This window comes from Pecten maximus, chromosome 19 (genome assembly GCF_902652985.1).
Source record: "Pecten maximus chromosome 19, xPecMax1.1, whole genome shotgun sequence".
In the NCBI taxonomy this organism is placed as follows: domain Eukaryota; kingdom Metazoa; phylum Mollusca; class Bivalvia; order Pectinida; family Pectinidae; genus Pecten; species Pecten maximus.
In genome coordinates, this window is record NC_047033.1 from 8,741,438 (window position 1) to 8,768,457 (window position 27,020).

At 35.6% G+C, this 27,020-nt stretch overlaps 1 protein-coding gene across 5 annotated transcripts in view; it reads right to left on the minus strand.

The window, feature by feature from the left end:
• LOC117317832 (ankyrin repeat domain-containing protein 33B-like) overlaps positions 1-27,020 on the minus strand; it is a 72,656-nt gene that overhangs the window by 16,202 nt on the left and 29,434 nt on the right. For 3 of the 5 annotated variants that reach the window (XM_033872782.1, XM_033872784.1, XM_033872781.1), the window contains exons 2-3: positions 10,764-10,961; positions 111-240 (exon numbers count right to left, since the gene is read on the minus strand). In XM_033872782.1, the coding sequence (XP_033728673.1) occupies positions 111-240; positions 10,764-10,961 (328 nt within the window). Of the gene's footprint in view, positions 1-110; positions 241-10,763; positions 10,962-22,314; positions 22,445-27,020 lie in introns of those variants that run through there. The other 2 variants (XM_033872785.1, XM_033872783.1) reach the window with 2 other exon arrangements.

Genomic DNA, 27,020 nt, shown 5'->3' on the forward strand with positions numbered 1-27,020 from the left:
TCAAAAGTAATATAAGAATAAAGCAAGTATTAGAAAAATATAATGTTCGCATGGTATGCGATGAGATAAAGATGTCGTCTTATGTAGCCGCTCATTCCCGATATACTTACCAGCTTGAGCAGCAAATATAAGGGGCGTGGTTCCATCTTTGTCCCCAAGGTTTGGATCCACCCCTGGGGTCTCCGACAACAGTTCTACCGCCGGGGTTAGTCCTAATACGCAAGCGTGGCTTAGGGCGGTCTAAAAGAATAGGAAAAGACGAGAGGTGATAATTTGTAAGAAGGATTATTCTAGGAATCCTAATCCTAGCATCTATCAAATGATGCTTAGGAAAAAAATGGTTTTGTTGCAAAATGGGGCTGTCTAAAATGACAGAAGTTATCGCGACATCACATTAAAGTTACCAATACATCAAACATAATTTTTGAAACGTATAAGTAGTACAGGCCTTATCTCGTGAATGACTTAAAGTCGCAACAAGACAAATGTGTTGATTCGACGATAACATGGAATATGAATTGATTAGGTTTTTTTACTACTTTCACCATAATATTTTAGATTGAACGATTATTTTTACGATGAATGGCGATGTCCATGTTCACAATCATGACGTCAATGTGGAAAAGGATGTTAATTACAGCCGCTGGAATCTTTCTTATCATAACTTGATATCATCTTTCAGACAGAAAAAGCTGTATTTTAGGAAAACCTAGCAAAAAGTACATTGAAAAATATCTTATTTTAATTTCGCCTGTAAAAACTTAATGACATTTCTTTCAAAAAGTATAAGAAAATTTAAGGAAATTTTCTTAACAAAGAGAAATCGAATACTACTTTTATGTGGATAATTTTAAGGTTAGGGTTTCCATAGATTAAGGAACGTTGATGAAATATTAAACCATTGATGGCCATTACAGTAGTATCTGGTCAGCTGCATTTTCTTTCTATGACGCGAAAGGAAGCAATACAAGTACATGCATTTAGATACTGTATTTGTGGTAATATTTGCTTGATTTAATTTCGCTACAGTCCCGGTCTTTCAATAAAGTGGGAAATTAAACATCCTGCGATTATTTATATATACAAACAAAGTATATAAGTGTTGTTGCTGTATCTTTATAAGGCGGTGTTTCGCAAAATTTAATACCAGCAAACTAGTTCTGATTTTGAAAAAAAAATGCAAAATATAATACCAAAGAAGTTTAACAAGAACCAAGTAAATACATCATCGATTGTTTTATTCAATCATAATTTGATGCGTAATTTCTGCAATATTTAAAAATATGATTCCGTTAATTGACAATTAAAACGTAGCGTAAAAGGTGATAATTCGGATACATACAAAATGTGAAAAGCTATACAAATGTTACACGAACGCTCTAATATTTCATAGTCAATACATTATGTTACCATTCAAACATTTAAATGCGTCCTCAGTTGAATTTTGTTTGATAATAATAATAACTCACTGCTTAATGTTCAATAAATTTGGTCTGAAAACCGCCGAAATAAACAAAAATAATTTAGATAAGCAATATAAGTGTTCAAAATAATTATAAAAGTAATTTCAAAATACTTCCAGCAATTGTCTGTATTACTTTGGTTTATTACACCAGACTTAGGAAATGTTAAAAGAGTGCGTCAAATCTAATTCTCGGTTAGATTTACGACATTACTTTAAGTGCCTCCCATATAACGGTTGATTGCCAAGCAAAGCGTAATTCTCAATTTTCTTTCTAAAATGATATTGGAAAATCTACCTATGTTGACATCCATGACAATCAGATTTGGATATAACGTAATTTAATGTAAGAAAATAATTTATATAGTCAATTCAATTTGATATTTATACTCTACATTTGGTCATTATATTTAAATTTGAATACTAAAAAATATACGCATTTACGGTGTGTTCTATTAGTGACACAAAATGTTTAGCTTAGTAAGGGATTGGCAAATCATTGTTAATAGCGAGGCCAGGATATGCTTTTTTCAGGGTATCTGGCTGGTTTGGTTTGTATTTTCAACGCTCTATCAACAATTCTGAGTTGGTGTGTTGATGGATGTAGGTGCCAGTTAGTATTTGTAGGTGGGTGTGGTTCTTTATGTGTTTTTGAAGGTTATTTTATGCTCGTATTTGCCCCCTTTTGAAAGAGCAAAATTTTTATATTTCTTTGTCACTAAATGTACTGCTGAAGACAACCAGCAGGTCACCTTTTACTGTGAACGTGCGAACCAGACGTTCCACTCCCAAAATGTAGTGTAGGTGGAGTAACGACATATAGTGTAATGACTGTAAAGCTTCTGGAATGCCTCGGCCTGGGTTAGGGATCCCAAAGCCTCCTCACTGGGTCGAACGCTCAACGGCAAACAGTAAAAACGTGTCAAGGGTGAAATAAGGAAGAAAAGATAAAAAAAATCGAAAATAAAGTCATATCTTGGCAGCATTGAATGTGACAGCAGGTATAATTCTTACGCCCTACTAGGAAAATATATGATTTATTTATTTATGGACTGGCTAAGCTAGAATGGGATTTGGAAGCTTAAACTTTGTGTCTAAACTGATCAACATGCAGAGTTTCTTGAACAGCCAAATACAATAAAAGGAACCTGCATCGGGAACGGAAATCTGCCTACTGCGTATTTATTTGAATATCATCGGTGCATTTTACTATATCAGAAGAAAATCTGATTAATAGAGAGCATATTGTGTTTAAAATAGGATTAGTAGAATAATGAAAGACGTGTCAATGACACTGGTGGTATTTAAAGCCACCGTTCGTTACCAAACGTACCTTATAAATATATAAGTTAGATATTAATTATCGACATCTTAGCCAATTGCGAAAAGGCAGGTGTGGCTTTTAGCAAATAGGTAAATTGATGTCTGTATTCCTTGATCCCAATGTACAAGAGTTATACGACAGGCCTGAAGATAAGGCATCCATCAATTCGATAATGTTCTATTAACAGTTTTTCTGCTTATATATTAGACTCGTATGAGGAGGAGGATAACCCTACCTAACTATTGTCCGCTTTTTAAACACAACTTACTGTCGTATCATTCTTCGGGATTTCAAAATTTCTGATAGTTGAGAAGGATGCAGGTTGTTTATTTAGGATTCCTAAACTTCATAAGAGTTCTTATAAGCAATGGTTTATAACTTGCTCGATCAGTTGTTCAAGTAAGGTTATATTTAGTTTCGCTATTATGTCTGTATATTCCCTATTATTGATTGATCATTTGATGACCGTATTGCACTATTAACACCAGTCACTTAAGTTCTTTAACTATACTGTCTTAAATCCATTTTACATCTAATGCCATCCCTATATATCTTCATGTATTACCTCTTTTTGAGATTCTTTTGTTGCTTTTTCTATAAAAAAAAAAATGGGGGGGGGGAGGGAGAGTGTTTAACAGAACTCAAAGAATATCAATTTTAAATTTAAGGGAGAAATTTCTGCTTTGTGCGTTTGATTATCGTTTCCAAGTGTCATGTTACGTACCTTAATAAAACAATTAAAATATCGACGTTGATAATTTCAATATTTTGCATAGAAAATGTTCCGAAAATAGCATCCAGATCTGCATAAAAACCATGTTCTTAATAATATGATCAATTTTATTCTCACAAAAAAAAGTATGATTTTATCTAATACAAAATTTCTTCTCGAATCGGAATCCATCTCTCCAACCAAAAGCAATTCAAAATTTGATTTTCCCAACGATAAGCCGCTTGTGATTTGCTCAATTCCTTCTTGTTAAAACAATATCTCAAGACACTCAGCGGTTAAGATTACACGATCGCGTAGAACGTTTTTTGGAAAGCAATTACTGCGGACATTTCGTGACATTTTAAAACATCAGCTGCCATAAAAACGTTACTCTCTTTCAAAGATATTATGCGTGTTCGCTTTGAACACTTCCCCAAGGAATTCAAAATCAAATCAATGTGTTCCACGACTAAACGTTACTCCAGGTTAGTTCATCAAATTTGTTGTTTATGCTTGATTCCAGTAATTCTTCGGTCTGTCACAAGGATCACTTTCTTTCTATAAAACGGAAGCCTATTTCAAAGTATGTGAATTAAGTCTAATAAGAAACAACACTTTCATTGGGCTTACACTTAAGGGAGAAGTTTGAACATTGAGAACACGAGCAAATTGAATAGAGCAGTATGAAGGGACAAGTATATTATCAATTATCTAATGACTAATTATATGTTGAATGTTCTTTGTCTTATGTGACTGTGCTATTATGTTTTGGAGAGAACTAATAGGCTCTGTCTGATATTAATAAAATTCTTTGAAAATGAAACTGAAGTGTATTAGGAAAAGCATTCAAGTACAGCAAGTTAAAGAAGCAAAAAAGTGTTTAGCGATAGTATGGACTTCTTTCCTTGTATCGTATGCAAAAGCCATAAGAATCATTTTCAAAGCGATGCTGAGAGCAAACAAAAAAGAACAATTGACATAGAGACCCTTGGAAAAAGTACATAAAAAATACAGAAAGGATTAGCATTTTAGCATTACGAAAGCACAAGGTATTATCCCATCAATCATATCTTTGAAAATGAGAACCGTTGTACAACCATCAACACACTACCGAACATCAGAAGCTTTGAAGGTCATATTGCATAATCCTGACGTGCTGATAGCCTTCGTCAACTTACAACTCCCGAATTCACATGCCAATCAACAGTCGATATATACCATGTATATGATAACCTTGGGAACAAGTTTATACAACTTACTGTCACATCATTCCACAAATGGGCGAAGCAGTGATGTTGTAATCACGAACTGCCAGACATCGCGGTAGGAAAATCGAAAAAAAAACCCACCTTAACATACTATAGCGGTAGGCTGTCTCGGTATGTCATGCTTTCAATACAAAATGGGGTAGAGACAGTTGCAAAAAAAACAATTAAGAATACCCACATGATAATGAAATAATCCCCAAAAAAATTGATCAAGCAATATCACAATATGAACAAAATATAGATTACATGTAGACCGTTGGCAAAGTACAAGGAAAATAAGACAAGGTGACCAAGAAGGGGAAGTACTTCTGAATCATCGCCGACACCCGCCATACAAATCTACATCGAACTCGGGTTTGATTTGGTTAAGTATATTGTAACGCTACGGCAACAGGTCATTCATTTAAGGACGGCCTATTCTCTCCTGTATGCGAGATACATGTATGTTGCGTATGTGAGTGTGGTTTGGAAAGTTGTAATAGCGCGAAACTGATGCAGACTTTATAAAGCCACATCACCAAAGCTTACTGCCAGTGGCACTCAGCAGGACAACTCACCCGCTATAGTGCAGCGGTTGAACCAATTCTCCCCAATGCCAAAAATGTCGCGTGCTATGAGGGAATAACAACTACCATTTCTATAGACACTGCTATATGTCAGTCAGGGTACATAACCAAAAGCTTTCCTCACGAAGTCAATAGCTCAACTTAAGGTCAATAGTGAGCCAACATTAGGAGGAAGAAAATTGTTCAGAAAGAAGAGAAAAGATAAGATGACACATTTAGTGGTCTTTTACTATCATGCAATGGAGGCAGCAAATGAAATTCTTACATGCAGGGAAAATGTCAAATCCGGGTTACGTCACATTCTCAAAATGAGAACTAGAGTGATGGCAATGAAGCAACTAACAAGCATTGAACATGTCTGATTTCACATCATATCAGGAACTTTTTCCAAATGCAATCAGGATGTCAACTTTAAAATGGTAATCCTGCATATCTCGAGACCGTTTAGTGTCATAGATGTAATGTTCAGTAGAAAACCACTATGTCTATACGGTCTTTACGTTCCATCAATACATTATAAATTAAAACCATTGTCGATATATCTACAAATAAATGTTCCGATGAATGTCTGATTCACCAACCTCCTGAGCGGATATAAATCGTATCAGTTTTAGTCTTATTTACCTTATTTTACATACATTGTACATATACTTACCAGTGATATATCATGATATTTTGGTACCTTGGCATAGGTTTCTATATTATTTCTATATTAAGCCTACATAAAAGCTCAGATGATCATGGCAAAGTCTCTTACAACGATTAAGTAAAATGGATATCGTTAGAGTACAACATATATTTTCATGATATCAGAATTTCGATATTTTAAAGTTTTGTGAATCTTTTTTTTATGAATGTGGTAATTTACTGTTAATGCATCTTTAACGAACGATTTCAGATCAGCACATGATGTAACGCCACTTCCAAGGACATTGTTATATAAAATTAAAAAAAAACCCAATGAGCAGCAAAATACATATAGAAATGCATAACACTAAAAATAAACTGTAGCCTATTTTCCTACGCTTTATTGATTTTTAGTTAGTTTTAATGGAGATACTGTCAAAGTCTGTATGGTTGTTTACGACATTTCGTTCATTCACGATTTTGCATATGGATGACAACTATATACAGCCCTATCCCAGCAGTATTTTTATGACGATCATTCATTCCCTAACGGCACATGGAATATGTTCACCGTAAGCTATTGCCCTCATGGGAAGTGTCTTTATTGAATTATCAGATCGATTTGCTTCTGCGTCTTAGTTTCTTCAAAGAAATTATCTTATATGAATTATACATCATCTCAAGTTGTTTCTGTATTTCATTATATACCTAACACGACTTTTGAACACTCCAATAATTGATAGGTCTATACAATCGCTGTGAGTTACTATGCCATGGTGAGCGTCTGAGCCTTGATGTGTGATTAGTATACAATATCGTGAAACAACGTGATATGCCTTTAGTATATCATATTGCATTAAACCACGTAGGAATGATAACCTTACGTGGGTGGTGATTTGTATCATTTCCTCGGGAATGGCTAGACAATAGACAACACAAAAGGTGAATTATCTCGGCATATGTCACCAATGTGCAAGCGTCACGAGCTGTTTCTGCATGAATTTATATTTTTTTCGAATGATGACCTTTACAATGTCTAACCAAATCCATAAATCTTGCTCACACTACATGAATATATGGACTTTGTTCTTGATGTCCAGCTTTAGTAAAACAAAAATAACAGAACATTATTAAATTAACTTATTTTCTTCTTAAAGGCCAATCATGAAAGTAAGGTCAAACCAATTCCGATATCAGAACTAACGCCAACAAAAGGGACCCATCAATAACTGACGTTACTTTTAATTGCATTTCCGATAACGTGACACTTCCGGTAACGCGATATACTGTATATGACATAATAGTGTTACAAAGGGGTCACTGCTTCGATCAAGGATTCATTCATTTCGGATATACATGTACACCACTGCATTTCCCCCTGAAAATTATTGTTCGTGAGATTCTCAGTGTGAACAGCCCATTTAATGTTTTACCAGTCGGAGACCATGATAAAACAAGCCCGTTAAAGCAGTATCTTTTTCTTTTTGCAACATACCGCGAATATCAAATTAAATAATCATGTTACAGTACCCATTGCGTTAGATATTTCAGTTTCAGCTACCAGCAACGTTTGACGTTTAAAGGAAATTACTAAAACATCAGCTGAGCGTAAATGAAAAGCACAATAAAATGCAAATAACAATATATTGGAAAAACTCCCAGCTCTGATTGTACATTGACATAGATAAGTAAGTCACCATGTTTAAGATATAGGTTTCACATACATGCAACGGGTGACATTGAACATCAGGTGAACGTGAATGAAAACAAAAAACAATACAATGATAGTAAAAATAAATTGGAATAACTCCCAGCTCTGTTTATGCAGTAAGATATAGATAAGTAGCTTGCCATGCTTAAGATGAAGTTTCACCTACAAGCAACGGGTGACGTTGAACATCAGGTGAACGTGAATGAAAAAAACAACAACAATAAAATGATAGTAAACAATAATTGGAATAACTCCCAGCTCTGTTTGTACAGTAAGATATAGATAAGTAGCTTGTCATGCTTGAGATGAAGTTTGACCTACAAGCAACGGGTGACGTGAACATCAGGTGAATGTTAGTGAAAAAAAAATTAATGAAAAAAAAATATTGGAAACTTATATTGTAAAATTATATCACAATAGTTTTTGAATAAAAGTGAGATAGGAGAAAATTTAATATTTCATCAGATAAGTGTTCGTTCCTGTATAATTATGTTTACAACTTCTATACGAGTTACAAAATACATCCACTTTTTTATATTAGTCATAAACAGGCTACATAACTTGTACATTTTGTATGCATGTGATCTATATAACTTAAAGGTCACTTTCCTAAATAGTTGATGTTTATTACAGCTATGAACTCCACAGCAGTTATTAGGTTATGTTAGAAGAATTCGTAGCATCGGCTTTATTGCTTTACAATGTAAATAAATCAACCATTTGAGAAATAAACATCAGCACCGTTTTCCATGTTAGAGAGGAAACTACTTTTTTATTCGAAAATTGCTATTCATATAGAAACGTTCAATGACAACATGATGAAGATTCGATCCATACCAGAAATGAAGGAAACAAAGTGTATCCGCAAAGTGGCGCGAAAGCTGTTAACATTCTGGCAATATTGTGGTGTTTGTCATATTACGTATGTAAATAAGATTTATGCACAAAACTCGTAGTCTTTGTGGCAGAAAAAAAGCATTGCATAGCATTTTAAACTTTTGACAAAATAAGTTTTCTGGTTGTTTGGATGTTCACCCTGGCATTGGTTTGCAAATATCTAAATATATACAAGACATTGATGAATATCGACAATTTACAAGGGAAATAATTAAGATGCAAAAACATTCACATTTCCTTTACAAAAATACTATCTAAACATCTATGTATTAGGAATTGCTTTTTCAGCCAGCAACTGCTAACCACTTTGTATGTTGCAGTTGAAAGTCAGATGTACATTTGATGTACATAACCTTTACTCCGATGTATTATTGTTTCTAAACAGTGACAATATTATTGCGCACTCAATAATGTAAGTTTCCATTTATAATTTGCAAAACTATAGTAAAGTTTATTGATCTAAAGCTGCGGCGAAATTGCAGTAATAGAGAAAAACTTTAAAAACGAATATTTGCCGCTATACTACCGCCATACTGCTGCAAATTTGACCTTTCTACAGTTAGGAATGAAAACTTGTTGTTTGTGAACTAGTCGGATAGGTGGTGATATATTAAATTATTTGAACTTTGAATTTGGCATCGTCAGCTCGCGAATAAAAGGATCGCCCATGTATCAATATAATATCAACACATACATTAATAATGAATACCTCACAACAATTAGAGTGTTCGTTGGGGTGAAATATATATATCCAACAAATATACCACCCAGGTGCGTGTGTAAACATGTGCCAGCACAAACATTGGTAATAAAATGTCTAACGATAAATACGAAAGTTTGGGATAAAGTATCTTAAAGATATATGATACGTTTTCAATTACAGCCTATACCCATTTTACTTATTTTCCCAGCGGTCATTTAGCTCTTTGGCCTTGGTATTGTCAGTGGTTCATCAACTTAACATCAATATGTGGTATCTACTTTAACCCGACGATGCATTTAGAGTGGAAGATTGGAGATCGTCACAAGTGAAATTTGATTATCGTCGATGGTTTTATTTCTTGTTAACGTCTTAATGACACGCCATATACGTTATGGATTATTTAAAACAGAATGTAGCCTCACAATCAAATTATTGTAGATCGCCTCTGGGGGTTAGCCCGTTTAATATGAAGGCCCTTACTTACGGCTTATCGCTGTTCTAAGTAAAAATAGACCATGCAGCAACCACAATATAGACCAAAAATATGCTGTCTTTGATTCAAACACAATATCCGAGTAAATTTGTGAATGGGAGGAGGAGGGTTATGGGCTTGTAATATTCTTTTATTATAGTTATTTTTGCGACTTTTTACTTGTTCTATTATCGAAAACATATAAGCCTTTCATTATGTTGACAAGATACCAGCAGTGTGCGCGGTATACAATGTATCATGCTCATTATTTGCCTAAACAGTAGGATTTGACTTCGCATTTGCCCATATCTTTCAATTACTGATGTAAACTTTATTTATTTTGCAACAATTGCGAAACGAGTTATATCAATTTTAAATTTATAATGCATATATGCCCGGATATAAGCATGTGAGGGGTCTTAGTTTTTGAGGAAACTGAAATACCCGGTAAAAACCCATTTGATCGGGCAGGTTTCCCCCTAAATTTGCACGTCCGATCCCGGTCGCCTAGCTAAGTATGTTACCACTTTGCCACCCAGCCACCACGATAATTGATCATATCTGATCCTTTCGAATTATAATACTTGTTAGATTTGTTTAAACGGGGAAATCTATCTACCATCATCACCCGCCGAATTCGTAAATATTGTTAATTGGGAAATGTATCTACCAAAGTCACCAGCCCAATTAGTACGTTTTGTGAACAGAGAATGTATCTACCTGGATCGCCCGCCCCGTTACTGAATTTTGTGAACTTGGAAATAAATCTAACCAAGATCGCCCGCCAAATTCATCAATTTTGTTTACAGGGATATGTATCTACTAACATCACCCGCAGAATTAAATTCTGTGAACTTTGAAATGCATGTACTAAAGTCGCCCGCCAAATTCGTAAATTTTGTGAACAAAGAAATGTATCCACTAGGATCGCCCGCCCCATTCGTAAGTTTTGTGAACAGTGAAAGTATGTACCCAGATCGCCTGCCCAATTCCTACGTTTCAATGAAGAGGAAACTCTAACCTTGCCAGTTCTGTCTGTCTCGTTGATTTCTTCGTCAGTAGGCGTATCCTCGAGAATATTCTGTACGCTTTCAATATCTCCTTCCTGACAGGCCTCCAATAACGTCAGGTCGTCATAGAGACACGCGGCATCAAAACTTCCGGTGTCGTCATCATCAGTGGACGTACTCATGATGGTGTGTTTATGACGTGCATATGCCTGTAAATAGAAATGCGACATCATACATTGTAGTGCACAATGAAGCTAGGAAAACCGACATGCAAGCGACATATGTATATTAACTAAAGCCGATCGCATGACTGCAGAATATGAGCCAAAATGTTTATATGAATGGAAACCCTTAAATTATGCCTACAAGGTAAAGACCAGATGACCCGGTGGGATAAGCGTCCCCTGTGTCATTGTTAACACTCACCATTCAAACTTTGGTCAAATACAATTTGTCCACGTCCGAGAAATGATCAATAGGAAGAGACGACGAAACACGCAGGTATATAAGGTAGTATTGAATAATGCACGAGGAGTTCTCAATGAGATCTTTAGATGATATCATAACAATTCTATGTGGTTTTCAATAATCTGCATCTTTCTAAACTCTATGTTGCTGGTTTCCCGTCAGCTGCCTACATATTTCACGAGAATTGTGATACAAGGGAGAAATCGCTGAATATAGAATCAACTGTGAACATTGATAGGCGAGGATATTAAATAGCCACGATTGTCATAATTATGTATAAATGACTAGCTTTACTATCGCACCAGTAGTGACAACTACACGGACATGGCGTATCACAGTTGACTACAGATCACATAAATAAATATTCACATAAAAGCTTAATAAACACTTTAAAGTAAATCCAATCATAGTTATGAAACTCGTCCAAACGTTTTCTTTGCCTTGGTAGGAACCTTACCAATTCTAAGAACTCGTTCTATACATATTGCATAAAACGGAAAATTGTATCAGATAATTTCTATTTTATTCCCATTCATTACAAATTCCTAGACAATAATACAGATATACAAAACAACCGTCTCATTCCACTTGTACTTCATTTAAATCTACTTTAACATCTGGTTTTATGTTGTCGGTTATCAATGTTGAGGAATAATTACGGTCGCTCTCGTGTTAATTATGTATACACGCATTTTTTCTGTTGTTATTTTCTTTAATTCTCTGTTGTTTAAATCATTTTCACATTGCGTAATCTCAATTAGGAGTGAGTGTATGAGCTCATCAATATTGATCTGGTAATCACGCTGCTAATTAACGCTTTCATTAAATTTGCAGATGCCCTGAATCCAGCTACACGTTTTCTCGAACAGCCTTCTTTGCATCCTGCCAAAGTACAATTGAATGAGTTCTATGGTAACTTAATTTTAGTGAAGCTGTATCTTTGCTATGCCAAATGTAATAGGATTTCCTATTCCTACAGACATTCCACTGTTATACCAATTCGATATTCTACTTTCTATAGCCATGAATACAAAAGCTGTTTTATCAATCATATAATGCGCAAATATATATCAATATCAAGAAATCTCTTATTCTTAATTACAGCATTTATACATATTTTTTTTAATATTTCACTAAATTTACGATAGCGAAACAAGTTGTATAAATGTATGATAATAAACTTGTTGGCCGGGATGTTAACGATAAGGGTTCTTACTATAGGAGGAAACCGATCAGGGTATTGAGCCCCGGGTACCTGTCAAATGACCCGAACTCCGACATCCTAGATGCAATGACAGACTCGTCCAACTACTAAATAATTAATTCAAACAACGCATTCCAGATAATAAATTGGTATGTTTTACGTTTAGATTATATCCATCAATGTAAATATATTTGTAAAGCAAGTGATTTTTTTATGACGACACGGATGTCATTCGTTTGCTGTCGGCCGAATCTGTGTTTTTTTCATAAAATATTCAATTGCCTAGTGTATATATGATACCTTTTAGAAGAAAGTTTTGACGGTACAGTGATTTGAAATTTTTCATTGTCCACACTGTTAGAATTACTTCTTTGCCCCATATTTCGTATCCTGCAGACATACCTTTGCAAGATTCCAGTGTTATCCGGATAATTACTGTTTATATCACTTCTTTGACCCATATATATATAAGCAAAAAGATTCAATATGACAAACAATTGCAATCAACATCGCAAGCTCTTTCGGTGTATTAAGAAAATTATTCTAACCGAAAGGCATCTTATATCGTTCCATGTCGATGCTATATTTTCGTCCTTACGTCCACAAATATTCCATATAGTGTACCTCTTGGATATAAGCATATGTATATATACGCCACCAAACACGGATCCTACACTATTAGAAATATATTTCTCACAGATTTGTGTGTACACATTAATATCAAATCTATTCAACGTTCAACATGATATTTTTTATTTCCTCATTTTATCTAATCAGTGTCAGATTCAATTTTTTTTAAATGTTGATACTACATGTACCTGTCCATGAAATGGCCTCGTACACATTTTATGTATCCATCAATTGAAATTAATTTCCCTGTGTCATGGCTGCTTTGTATATCTGTCCAACAACTAGAACACAACTAAATCAACTTTTAACAATTACTGGTGATGTTGTGCAACTTTTTTCTCAGCGAAGCCGACAATGACCCAGTTAAATATCGAAGGAAGCAATTATGTGTCCATTACTTGTTGGAAACCGGCTTTTTGTTAATAGGGGAAGATTGGCAGTTGTTTTTAAAAACAGTTACAGACTGTAGTAAAAGTACATATTATGGCCCATGTCGACCATAGCGGAACGTTTAGGTAAAAAATAATGTAGGCATTTAAATGAAGGCGGATACAAATCCCGTTTCATACTTCTTTGTTTACGTTTCATTGTTAAATGTTGTTATTATACGAATTTCCTCGAGAGCAAATACTGTAAACATGGTTATTTTCGCGGGGTTTAATTTCGTGATCGAACCAACCATTTTTGTTCGAGATTACGCAGATGGATATCCAAATAATAAGTGTCGGGGAAATTGTTGGCGATCAAAAGGACTCCACGTAATTAGAGTAATTTTCCCCATCGCGTAAATTTCCATGTTTTCAGTCAGTTCACGTTGAGCAAATCGACATAATTTTTATGTTTTATTATTCGTGAGTGGGATATATACAAATGTATATGATTATAATATATATATATATATATAATTATGTTTACCGAAAGACTGATGTATCCATCAGATCGCTATCTTGGGCAGAAATGAAAAAGTATGACATAATCAAAACAGAGTCACATGATATACCATACCGGACAAAATCACGCATTTACCTATGGGAATATCCATGCTACCGTTTAGATAACCGGATATAAAGACAGGCGTTTTGTTGAAGAAAGTTATCAGGGAACAATGTAATTATCATTTGATCTGATATCCTGGGGGCCGCGGTGACCGAGGGGCTAAGTTGTCCCGACACTTTATCACTAGCCCTCCACCTCTGGGTTACGGGTTCGAAACCTACTTGAGGCAGTTGCCAGGTACTGACCGTAGGCCGGTGTTTTTTCTCCGGGTACTCCGACTTCCCTCCACCTCCGAAACCTGGCACGTCCTTAAATGACCTTGGCTGTTAATAGGACGTTAAATAAACCAAACCGAACTAACCAATGATTTCCTACACTAACATGATATGTATTACAGTTGAAGATGAAATAGAAAATAAATAGTCAATAAATTATACGTTGTAGAATAGCAAATCATAATCGATAGACAAAGAAAACAAATTGGATCTCAAGGAAAATTCATCGTCAAGTTTTTTTTGTGTTTTATATATATTTCGTTGTTTGTTTGTCTGGGTTTTATTTTATAAAGAAAGCCTTGTCCTAATTACAACTGTGTAATTGAAATCCCGTTCTCGTTACCAAGCACATGTAGTTCATTTACTGATTCACCGAATCCTCAACGCTTCGGGAACTAATATGATTATATATAGAGCATTACAAATAATAAGTTTGGTTCATTAGGGAAGTGGGGAGGGGGTTTCAAATTTTAGAACATTATTGTCCATCACACTTTGAAATGGTAATGTTTAAAATAGGATAAATTCGTTAATCCTAAAAAAAAGAGAACCAGCTACAATAACTGTAAACAACATCATCGATCATTCGCGTTTCAAACTGTCTGAATGAATGTGGGCGTTCTGTCAATTAAAATACTGTTTCTTATTCATGAGACATGACTTGACAGAGACTGTATGACTCTTTTTGCAAGTTGGGCATATAGTGTTACCAATGTCCGCAAGTCGTGTCGCATTCCGAATCAGCTTTAAAACCACTCACAACATATTCAGTTCATATATATGCCGTATTTCTATAACAACACGTTCTATTGTAAGATTGCATTGTGGTAGTTATTGGTAAAAGGTAACGGGTTTAAAGGTCACGTCACTTTTTTCATAGTTTACATGTTTTTCATGTGTTTGTTCGTCTTTTTTTTAAGTACGAACTTTCGTTTTTTTTGTTTTACTTGTTTGTTTACGCTTTATCGTCAATGACAAATTTTATCTGATTTTAACTTAAAAAATAAAAAAACGTTAGTATATTGTTTGGCCCTAAATGACCCTAGTTGTCGATGGGCCGTAAAACATAAACAAACAAACAAACAAACAAAAAGCTTTATCGTCATCGCGGCAATATGTCTCAAGGGTGACACCAACAGGAGACAGAGAGCTGGACAAATGCATATGTAATGAAATTGGTGAAATGTTAGCGTAAGGTTTGCAATGCAGCGAACAGATCAATATTGTTATCTCCAGTGTCCCAACATCACAAGGACAAACATATCCAGGAGACAGTCTCTGAATGACTTCCTAGGAACAACATACAATGTAATACAGTTCTGAATGTTCGAAATGTTGTCTAAGCCAATAATCGACGGGCGGGAAAGACAGTAACAAAATCAAGACACAGGAAAGAATACTCCGATTCTGCATGAAAAGGAGAAAAATTCATCAACAAAAAACAAATTGATTAAAAGGTCATTTTGTTTGTTTGGTTATTCTTTGTTGTCGAGGTGAAATGTCTGTCAGCTTGCACAATCCACTGTTGGTCTAAACCGTGGTATTTTTTAAATAGTATTTCTAATCGGAAAATGGGTTGTATTTTGTTACTTGGAAACGACATCTATAGTACAATGATGTCACGTACATAAAATATCTGTTTCGGGGGAAGATGTATAAACAATTATTTAAAAAATAATAAAAAAAAAAAACCACCACGAAGATGTTTGTGATCTAAAAATCAAAACCAATTGATATCTACAAATTAAAAAAAAACGCTTCCTAGTACATAAACACTATGTAATACATAAAGTCCAAAAACTATTCACAATTATAGACAAATATTATATAAGCAACAAAAATGTTGCCAATGCCAAATATGATAATATTCAACAAGCAACTGCCTGTAAGGGATAAATGACCCCGCTGCCACTTGATTCGTTGTTTTTAACTGTATATGATTTCAGCCAATCAGAGGCCTGGATTCTTGATCAGCGAAAAAAGAAAAAGGGTGCACAAAAACACTATATACCTTTTTTGTATGCAACGTTTAGTGAGTATCGCATGTGTAGTTCCCGAGATTAGCTAGCTCGGGACGGAAAGGGGCGAGACGTGATGGGATGGGACGTGGTCATAACACTATATTTATCATTGTATGGCACTGCCACTATATAACCCTACCAATTCAGTTGCGAGTTCACCAGCTTATGAACTACCAACTGAAATTTGAATTGGAAAATTTCAACAACAAAAAATCGCACGACAAATAAAAAATCGCAGATGGTAAATATAAGCATTGAACGGCTTTCAGTTGGCATTCATAGTCAATATGAATGCCAACTGAAAGCCGTTCAATCCTTAAATACACCCCTCCTCCCCCTTTCTAGGTGGGTGCATAAAACACTACAAAAGTAGGGAACGGTTATTACAAAACAATACTGAATAAATAGAAGTGTTGTCTGTATATGTAGCCGACTGTCTCACTTGTTGACGACTGTACCAGTACATTGACACACAGATAGCCCAGTAATATCAAAATTGTCGTTTAATGTGATAATGGATGAACTGGTATGTCAATCTCCTATCGGACAAAATGTCATATTGGGTTAAGGGATGTTAAAAGCACTTAAAATTGTGAGTGATATTTACGTAAATCTACAAATAGAACAAAATTTCGCACAATTACATCATCACTTTACATAATATTTGCCTATGAAACACTGATAATTTGACGGGTAACGTTGTCGATCAATAAAAACTAATCGGGCCTATATACAATATATATACTAAAAAACCTTATCACCATGAAAGTAATATATTACATAATAAATAAGGTATAATGAATCATTTTAGAATTCATCAAAATTGTAAGACATGGAAATATATTTCATCAGAAACATTCTCACGTACAAGCTTTCGATACATTCCTAATGCTGATAGACGCCAATGATAGGTAAATATGTACATGTACATGTATGGCAACTGGTCATATTATTCCATTTAACGGTATTGATGAAGATACACTCAACCTCGTAATCTACAACTACTCACATCAGAATCACCAGATCTACACCTTCCTTTGGCCACATATAAAATGTCGGTAGTAACTCCCTGCATCGAGTAAAAACACTGCAAAATGCGTTTGCAATAAGCTTCTCCTTATAAAATATATTTGTTTTCGAGTTAGTATATAGCTGTTAAATAGCATGGAGCCATTTGAAATTGACTAGTTAACATTACGTGGTAATGTCTACTGTAAATTGTGAATTTGTGTTTTGTGTAAATAAAGCTATAGATAATATTCATTGTTTCTTAATTACCAGTTATATGTTATCGAGTGGGGTGTAAACTATATTTTTCAATCCTGTATATTGGATTTTTCCAGTCTTTACCGATGCTACTTTAAATCTGCCGCTCTGTCTACTTTTTTGCCGTTATATTATTCCTCCACTGAATAATATAGTTCCACATAATGGAGACAAGTTTCGAAAAAGATTAATATAACGTAAATAAATACAACACATGTAATGCTCCAGTCCTTTAATCCAAATATTCTACGATCAATATATTATGTTTTTACTACTGTAGAATGTTTGAAAATGTTCGCGTAATAATATCACCGACATAGATGTCATAATCTGACTAAGGGACATGTCTATGTATAAATGTGAATATATTGTCGACCCACACCTATTGGGGTGATTTTCGGACGGGCATAAAAGATGAATATCACAAAAAAATGACTGCAAAGACCAGGGTTTGTGTGTTATGTTCAATCCCTAACACTGAAGTGAATAGACTTACGCGCTAGCTATACTAATTGGGTACGAAAATGAATCGGGACGAAACACCTTCTCGTTTGATGCGAGCTCTGAAGACTTGCTTGATGTTCATGCAAGTCGAATGCCTCTGCCCTATTACATATCGGATTAAATTATGGGGCGAGTAAAACAAAAAATGTGTACAGACTGCACCATGCTTGTAGTTGTGTCACTTCGTGGGTACAGTACGTGGGTCGAGTAAAGATGATCATGGGGGTTGATCATGACTTGTTGATGACAAAATATAGAAGCTAGCGCAGTTCAAATTGATTTAGTTTTGCCATAGTTATTAAGACTGGTCACATGCTTGCTTCCTGGCAGCGACAGTGATTGAGTACATGCCAGCATTTGTCAGAAAGTTGAAGATTGCAGACGACGAATATTTACCAGTATTGCGTAAACGTGAAGAATGCTAGATGACATTTTCTTTGATATTTCCCAATAAGTAGTTTCTTCATGGGCGATACTTTCACTACAAATACTGCGCGTGCTCTTACTGGCGAAAAACGAATGAAGCTACATGTATGAAAACTCAAATGAAAAAAAAAATAGCCATCAAACCTTTTTTTTTCATTGCAGAAAAAGTGATTAAGATATTCGTTTGGTATATATTTTCCCGCCCAACATATTTAAATAAAGTAACCCCCACCCCCACTCCCCACCCCCACGAAAATAGTATGGAATATAAACTTATTTATGAACTCCGTTAGAGATTGATCATCTCACTTATTAAATTAACTTTTACAGCAAATCTCATCTTGTGAAGTATGTGAGAAAATGATACGTCTCCCCAATGGAAAAAGATGTCCACCTTAATTAAGGCAACGTTCCCTCGGTTATATTTTAGGAGTGGTACAAATACTAATCATCGGTCTGTAATAAACCGGATGTTATATATACAATGTACATTGATGGTAATTTAAACGGTTTTAATAGAAATGTAACAGGGCACATGTTCTACCTAAACGTACAATCAAAAGGGGATTTTATCTCTTATTTTAACAGTAAATGGAATGTTTTCAGTAAATATACTATATCTACCGTCGAGTTTTTAAAATATATCACTGAAAACGGCCACTGAGTGGGTATGGTTAGTATACTAGCTCACGCTGCTAGGAATAATCTTTTTAAGCTAGTGGTAGCAGATTGAGGAGCTTCCTTGGAGTCAACGAACCTTGTGGTTGCCGTCGGGAGAGAAGATTTTGTGTATGAGGGAGTGATGTGAAAATTTAGAGTATAAGATCACCATATCAGGCAGGCTGATTAGAACATCCCTTTCGAATAGTGTCATATACTAGGATGTCCGCATCGAGAGCGAAATGTTATTAGCTTCAGCTTGGACAGGGTGTTTTCATTATATTTTAATATTAAATCCAAGCATATATCATAAATTCGAACGACCACCGGAAAAATTCTATCCTTTTATAGATTTGATGTTGTTTACTCAGAGTTAATTTTAGGAGACTTCCTTGTGTTCAAATAACGTTGTTTCTGGTTGTTTTTGGGGCGAAGACTTTGTGTAGGAAAGAGTAGTGTGTAGATGGACTATTGGGTCACACTGATGATGGTAGGCTGTCCGCTTAGAGGTCGACAGGTCGAGCCCTGGGAGCGTGGTGGCATATTTTCAATATATATTGTGTTGATATAAAACATTAACGTAACACTAGCGTACACCACAATCTCGAAAGATCGCCAAGAAAATGAAGAAAAAAAATCAAATTATTATAGGTCTACAATGAAGATGATCGATAAACAGCGACGAGACAAGTGGGGATTACAGTAATGTCTATGGCTTCATTTTAACACTCGATCGGAGACGTATGAGACGAAATGGGTCAGCATATCACGTATCCTTCTATGTATAAAAGTGGTATGGAGAAGAAACAACCCTTTCATATACTGACTCTACCCATGATCATCTATTCAAGTGTTGACATCGTATGTTAACCACTATCCAATCATTGTTGCTTTTAAAATGCGTAACTTATAGTTGTTTCATTTTCATTTCTTATAAAATATTTAAAGAATATGATATGTCAAATTTTCGGGTAAGGACTGATGGGATCTTGATTAAATAATACGTAACTGTTGTCAAAGAATCTCCATGATGCCGAAAGAAAAAGACCGTATCATGGCATATCAATATAGCATTTCAGAGGTTGAAATGCAAGACGTCAGTCTGAAAAACTGAGCGAGATTGAAGACACACGAGGGGCGATTATTGTAATTTCGTTGGGGCCTGGGGTGAGGTAGGGAGGATTTCAAATAATTTGTATACAGGAGATAGAGAGAAAATTGCTATTTCCAAACAAGATTTTGTTGATATTCCCTTTTTGTCTATGGATAGTATATATAGAACAGGTTACCCTTATAAAGAATTGTTTGTAGATAAGATATACATTACATATGTCTACGAAAAGACACTGAACAATATAAAACGAACCCCGGCCGCCAAGGTGAAAGACAGGTGTTACCACTGTGCAACTCGATTACCAATGAAGTAGACAAGGGACATTAATTATTTAGTTTTATGTAGGAAGTTAATTGAAATTTAATTGAACAGATTTCTCACTGAGACACATATTGCATTAGATGTCCGGGTATATCCAACATCGCGATCATTCCCGAAAAATGTAAACGACATTTAAACTTTACTTCGTTGACAACCGCTACCAGAAAAAATACCCCTGTCATACAACCATTGGTGTCTTCCCCACACGACCTGTTCAGTTGTCGATGTCTCTGTCTGTAATACACTCGTTTACTTTCAGTTGGTAATGATGACGTAATTCTCTGAAAGGTTTATGAGTTTCCCCTACATGTACGACATGTTCGTCTATTTCCCTCCCTTCTAATAACTCAATACCGCGTCATCACTTTTTCCGTATCTTTTTTTTTTTGTCGACGTCAAATGATTTAAATTGATCGAATCTACGCCACATCGAGATCACACACAAACAACGAAAATGATTTCGCTGCCACGTTGAATAAAAACCTCTATCAAACTTGTTTTCTAGCACGAGTCCCTGAAAATGTAATTAGAAACGCTGATTGCACCAACATTAAACAAAAAATTATAAATCTGAGGTTGCTGTCGAAGGATAAAGTACATTGTGATACATTTATATATTGTGAATATCAAGTACATGTACTTTAAAGAGACTTTAGTATGTCTCGGCCAGGAGAAAGAACTCTTCCTTTTCTTCATAACGCTAAAGTCAAAAATTGAGGCATTGTAATACGAGGCATTAGAGATATAAGAAAGCTGTTTAAAAAGCAGAGAAAAGGTAACATCCTAAATTTAATTGCTTCTTTCGAATCATGCAATGAGGACATCAAATATAGTAACAATTAAACCAGCCCTATGCGGTCAGGGTTTGATTCTCCGTTCGGACGAGTAAAGTTATGTAGTCGCCAGTCTGACGACCTGAGTTTTCTCAGGGAACTCCAGTTTCTTCCCACAATAAGACCACTCGAGCGTTTCCATCAGGACCGACAAGAGGGACTGATATAATTTGATATAACTTCGTTCGCAATTGTTGTGACGTCGTATCGATATGACGTCAGTAAATAATAAGACAATAGGCACAGTGTACGTACATGACCCCTGAATGATAACGAGAACAGACCCTGGGGTGACACCTTATTGGAAAATCATACCCTGCCGTTAATTGGTGACAATGTTGTTCATTTTTGTTCTTATAAACTTATCACGTTGTTGGAAATTGATATGGTGTGACAGACATGTCCTCCACCTCAGGCCAATAGGACTGAACTCGGCTCCATAACAAGGCCAACTCACACGTATAAATCGATGCTAAGGCAATGATGACATTTTCCTTAGTTTCGGAAGGTAATGAATATATATGTTCAAAATGTATAAATCCTGGTAAAACTTTTGAGTCTTTGTATACTTTAAAGATGTGCTTTTTAAAAATACCTTTTAGATTTGAAAATACAACTTTTACGACACTTGCAAGAAATGTTGATCGTTTCCGCTGAAAAGAATATTAGCATATCTGTTATATGTTATCCATTTTTTCCAGAATACTAAGAACCCAAAATACAAATTTAAGCATGATATGTTCTGCTAGTTTGTTGGACGTAATAAGAAATCAATGAAAACAGTGTATATGAATATATTAGGGACAGGTTTGTATACTGTCCTCGGAATCAACACGGTACGTACCTTGACTGTAAACAAGAAAGCCACATACACTGTTGTTCATCATTACCTTGTCATACACCTGGTGTTTTCTTACGGAACGAGCACTATAATCCCAATATAACGATCAAACCGCGTCCATGTGAAGTATTGGACTGACACAAACACTGAGCAAGGATATACAATTATATATACGGTACTGTTATAGTGATGGTGTGAACCACAACCAGCTACAGATGACGTGTTTCAAAATTGATACGTAGTCTCTGGTCGCTAATAAGCGACATTTGTTTTAATAACAGGTCTAAAAAAGCGTGCAGCGCCAAAATGTTAAAGCATGCGTGCTTGCATTTTTTTTTTATTATTATTTTTTTTTTCAAATTGAGTGCAGTACATTATTGCATTATGGGATATGTTAGCGTCAGAATGAATTTACTAAATATAAAATTAGCTACACTAATATATAGTGTTTGTTTTAAACAAAAGCAAAACATTCAAACGAGTCTACATTTCATGAAGAATATTTACTAAATGCTTAAGTACAAGTATATGGTAAATGTCCCATTCCATCAACCTCAGTGTATTCTGATAGTCAATTTGTTACATTTTCCAAGTGACGTATCAGACATTATCAACATTATATTATCTCTGCGTAGTCTTGTATCCCGATAAAAATGGTATACATGTAACGTTTGGTATTAACCAATGATAGCGCGATGTTTTCATTAACAAAATTAAAAGCCGCTTTTTTCGGTTCAGATGCAAATAAAGCGAAATTAGAATAACTTGTTATTTTGCTGCGCGTTTCTTTCCTAAATTGTGGTCTTTCATGAGAAAAATTAAAACTTTAAGCTAGATAACAATAGAAGATACTGAAATTGCGTTGAGCGTTTGTTCTCAAGATCAACTCCTATGCAACTCCCCGTTTGCCGAGAGATGTGTCAATAAGTATCATGTAGGGTTGTGCTCAGTTCATCGAATCTAGAAAATGATGAGGTTAATTATCAATTATTAAAACTGCATCATGAACATGGAACGTCTTCGCGATTACCTACACAAATATTGCAATATCGTTATTTGTCGAAATACCAAATAGACAGATGACAAAAGGACGTGATTATTGAAAGGCCAATTACCAATTATGTGGTGCAATTACTAGGATATTCCAACTTCGACAAGATCAGTGCTACCAAATATTAATAAGTCAGGAAAAATACCTGTTACACAGTTAACACACCGGTAACGGGAAAAGCACCGTCAGTTATTCTATCGCCCGGCTGTTGTTTACTAACTCCCAGGCTAAAGTCAGCAATGGCGACGAAGAAGCAGAGGTAGATAACACTGTTGACGTGTTAGTACGCGACACTTGCTATGGTCGTTGAGACGACATTAGCAGCAGGCAGAATCGTGTAAACGAGTAAATACCTAAAACAAAACACCTCTTTCTCAGCAACAATCTCATCCAATAAAGTAGTGGCCGGTGTCCAAATCCGAAAACATAATCCGCAATAGACACAGAACTATCAGCGTAAATTCTCACATTTTAAATATGATTTTCAAGACAAAGTTCAGTCAAAGGGAAAACCAGCATATCCATTAAGAAGAAAACACTCCAGGACGTATAATGCCATAAAGGTCTCACTTTTAACCGATGTCCACAACCGACGATAAATCTTACAAGAGTCAAATATTCATAAGGTCGCTCTATAAAATATCGTCTCGCAGAAGACAAAGTAAAGATATGTATTGGAAGGTAGATATATACTGACGTATTAAAATCCTTGTAATCCGAGTCTATTCTATTTGATAACTTTAAAAGAAGTACCGATGTATTTTTTATGTGGGTATTTTTATGTGGGTATATTTTTTTTATTTTTTTTTTAAATTACGATGACGACATATGTTTTGCGGTGGTCCATCCATGCTGTAAGCTGGTTACCAACTTCATGTCAAGGTGTCACGTTCCTCACGTTCATATGCTTGAAACCTCCTACTCAGTTGATAACCCTTGTAAACTGCCCTCCGACAATGGCTTTGTCCAGACCTTAACACAATATGGACATAGACTTTGGACAAGAGTATCAAATCATTAGCGGGGTTCAGCGCCTTTTCAACAAAGAGCGGTCTATTTTCAGAAATCTTGATACGATAGGCGTGCACAACAATGGGCACAGCGTCATTACCCAAAGGCCACGCTCTCGATTAGTAATGCGCTTAGCTTTCAGATGTATCAAGTAATTCGTTTACTTTATAAAACCGCCATGCCATTTCTAACAATGTGGTAATATAAGATGCATTGTCATATACATGGACGACCTCTGCTATTTGCGTGATACTTCCAGTCTGACAGGTACATATGATAGGTAGATATACGACTCACGTGATATTCAGTATGTGCGTGCGAGATAAAGAGCATTAATTATATACCAGTTCTTATGATTAACCTTTTAATATTTACTACTGTCACTCGGCAGGCAATATTACTGTCACACGATTTAAGATAACGGTGTACAAAAATGTATTACACGTATATAAAAGATATATGGTCAATGCCTCCACACGCGTGTTGCAGCAATTTTCATTTAAGTGATTTTCTGACTTTTAGATATCAATATCAAGAATTTTGCAAACAATATTGATTAGCATGCAAAACGCATGACCCCGCATGGCAGACGTTCGCTTTTGAATTTTCTATTTTTTTTTTTTTTTTTTTTTTTCAGATATTGCGATGCCCTAGATTCTTGGTTGTCTGTGAAAAATGTACGGCAGGATTCTATAACATGGCCACACGTATATCTGCGCTAGCACTCGCAGCTATGTACCTAAACCGTATAACGCCGTTCCCATTTATTGGAATTAATATAATCTAACATGGGTATGTTCCGTGGACAGGGATATCTCAACCCTCGTGTAAGAGTTTGGACAGTTAGCACGAGACTTGTTGAGTGCTGGCCAGCCAAACACTTACACGAGGGTTGAGATATCCTTGTTCGCGGAACAGACCCATGATTGATTATTTTTCTCACATACTTGCAACTGTACGTAAGTTTTTATGAAAGTTTTTCATCGAGCCGTCTTTAATGCTCTTTGGAATGTGCGTCAAATTTGATGACGTCATCATTTACGACTTGGTTACTCAACGTAAAATGATGACGTTAGGTTATTGTGAGCAGCGTCATAAAGCGCGCGCCAGATGACCGTGTAAGATTGATTTAAGTTTTCCCTAGCAAACGTCGGATAACCCTGTGAAGTATGTGAGAATCTCGTATCTCATCCTAGGGAAAAGACAAGCTACATGTGCTCCTTTCACGTTCTCGACAATTTTATTTCGTCATGTCGACGATAACATGACGTCATAGAAACAGTACAATGACGTCACGTCGACAATTCAATCACGTCACAACAACATTTTCTGGCATTGATGTAACGTCAATATTAGATACATAAGAGTATCATCAGGGTAAGAAAAATCATTCTCCCACCTTTCACTGATTTGTCTCCCGTTTTGAGTGTACAAGATTTCTCTGTCTTTTTTAGCGCGTGCAATCTGTCATACCCTAGGGTGTGACAGATTGCACGCGCTCACTTTCTTCACCGGAAGTACTACCGGAACTACTTTTTTTGTTTACATTACGTCGTCTGCTACGTCAACAAACAAATTGTGTACACAATAATACAAAAATCCCCAGTCTCTAAACAACTACAGACAACTGAACAGTTTCCAAAAACAAAAAAAATGTCTGCCATTCTTTCAAATACAAATGAATCCCCCAACTGTAGGTCTACAACTGAAACTGAGAGCACAAGTGCACCTACCTGCAGGCTGCACCGATCGCGACAAAATTGTTCAACTGTCACAAGTAAAAAGATCGCACAACAGCATTTCCTTGTGCCCAACTCCGTCCGATGTCACAAGATCGGTGTTTTATGGATCCACAATTAGTGGGGGGAAGTCGAACATTTAACATCCATTTCCACAGCCATAATGACAACACAAAGTCGATTTCAAAGCGTGTGATTTACTCCGAGTCGGACAGTGATGAGTGAGTGACGTCACCCCACGTGAAATGGATGAATGGAAATGTGGATTATTTCCCGCGTTTTTTTTTTTTAAATGTGTGCTTGTTTACAAACAGACGGAGATCGCCGATGGGAAAACACATAAAGGAAATGTGGTGGGAGAAAAATAATCATTCCCTACCTTGAGGGTGTAACAAAGAAATCTCAACCTTCGGGGGAGATTCTTGAATGTTCAAACCCTCGGCAAGCCTCGGGTTGGACATTCAAGAATCTCCCCCTCAGGTTGAGATTTCTCTGTCACACCCTCAAGGTAGGGAAAGATTCTATTATTCAACCTATGCATGGACGTTACATAAATAAGATCAACCGAAAGATCTTTAGAGTTCTTCAAAACCCACAACCTATTAATTCTACTTCTGGGGCAAATTGTATCCTAATAAGACCGCAGCACAAATTAAAATGTGCCAAGAATGGTAGTAAGATTTTAGTAATCCAATATTAACGAAGCAGTATGTGTCGTTCTCACTAGCCTGTATTTTACAACTGATATTGATATGAAGTACGAGAGTTCTTGTATAGTAAAAAAAAATATACAACGACATCACAATTGTCTTTAACTGATCAAAATAACTCTTTGTCTGAGATGTAACACCTTCATGTAGAATGTAATTTGGTAAATATTTCTTATGTGATTAATAAATTAAACCTTT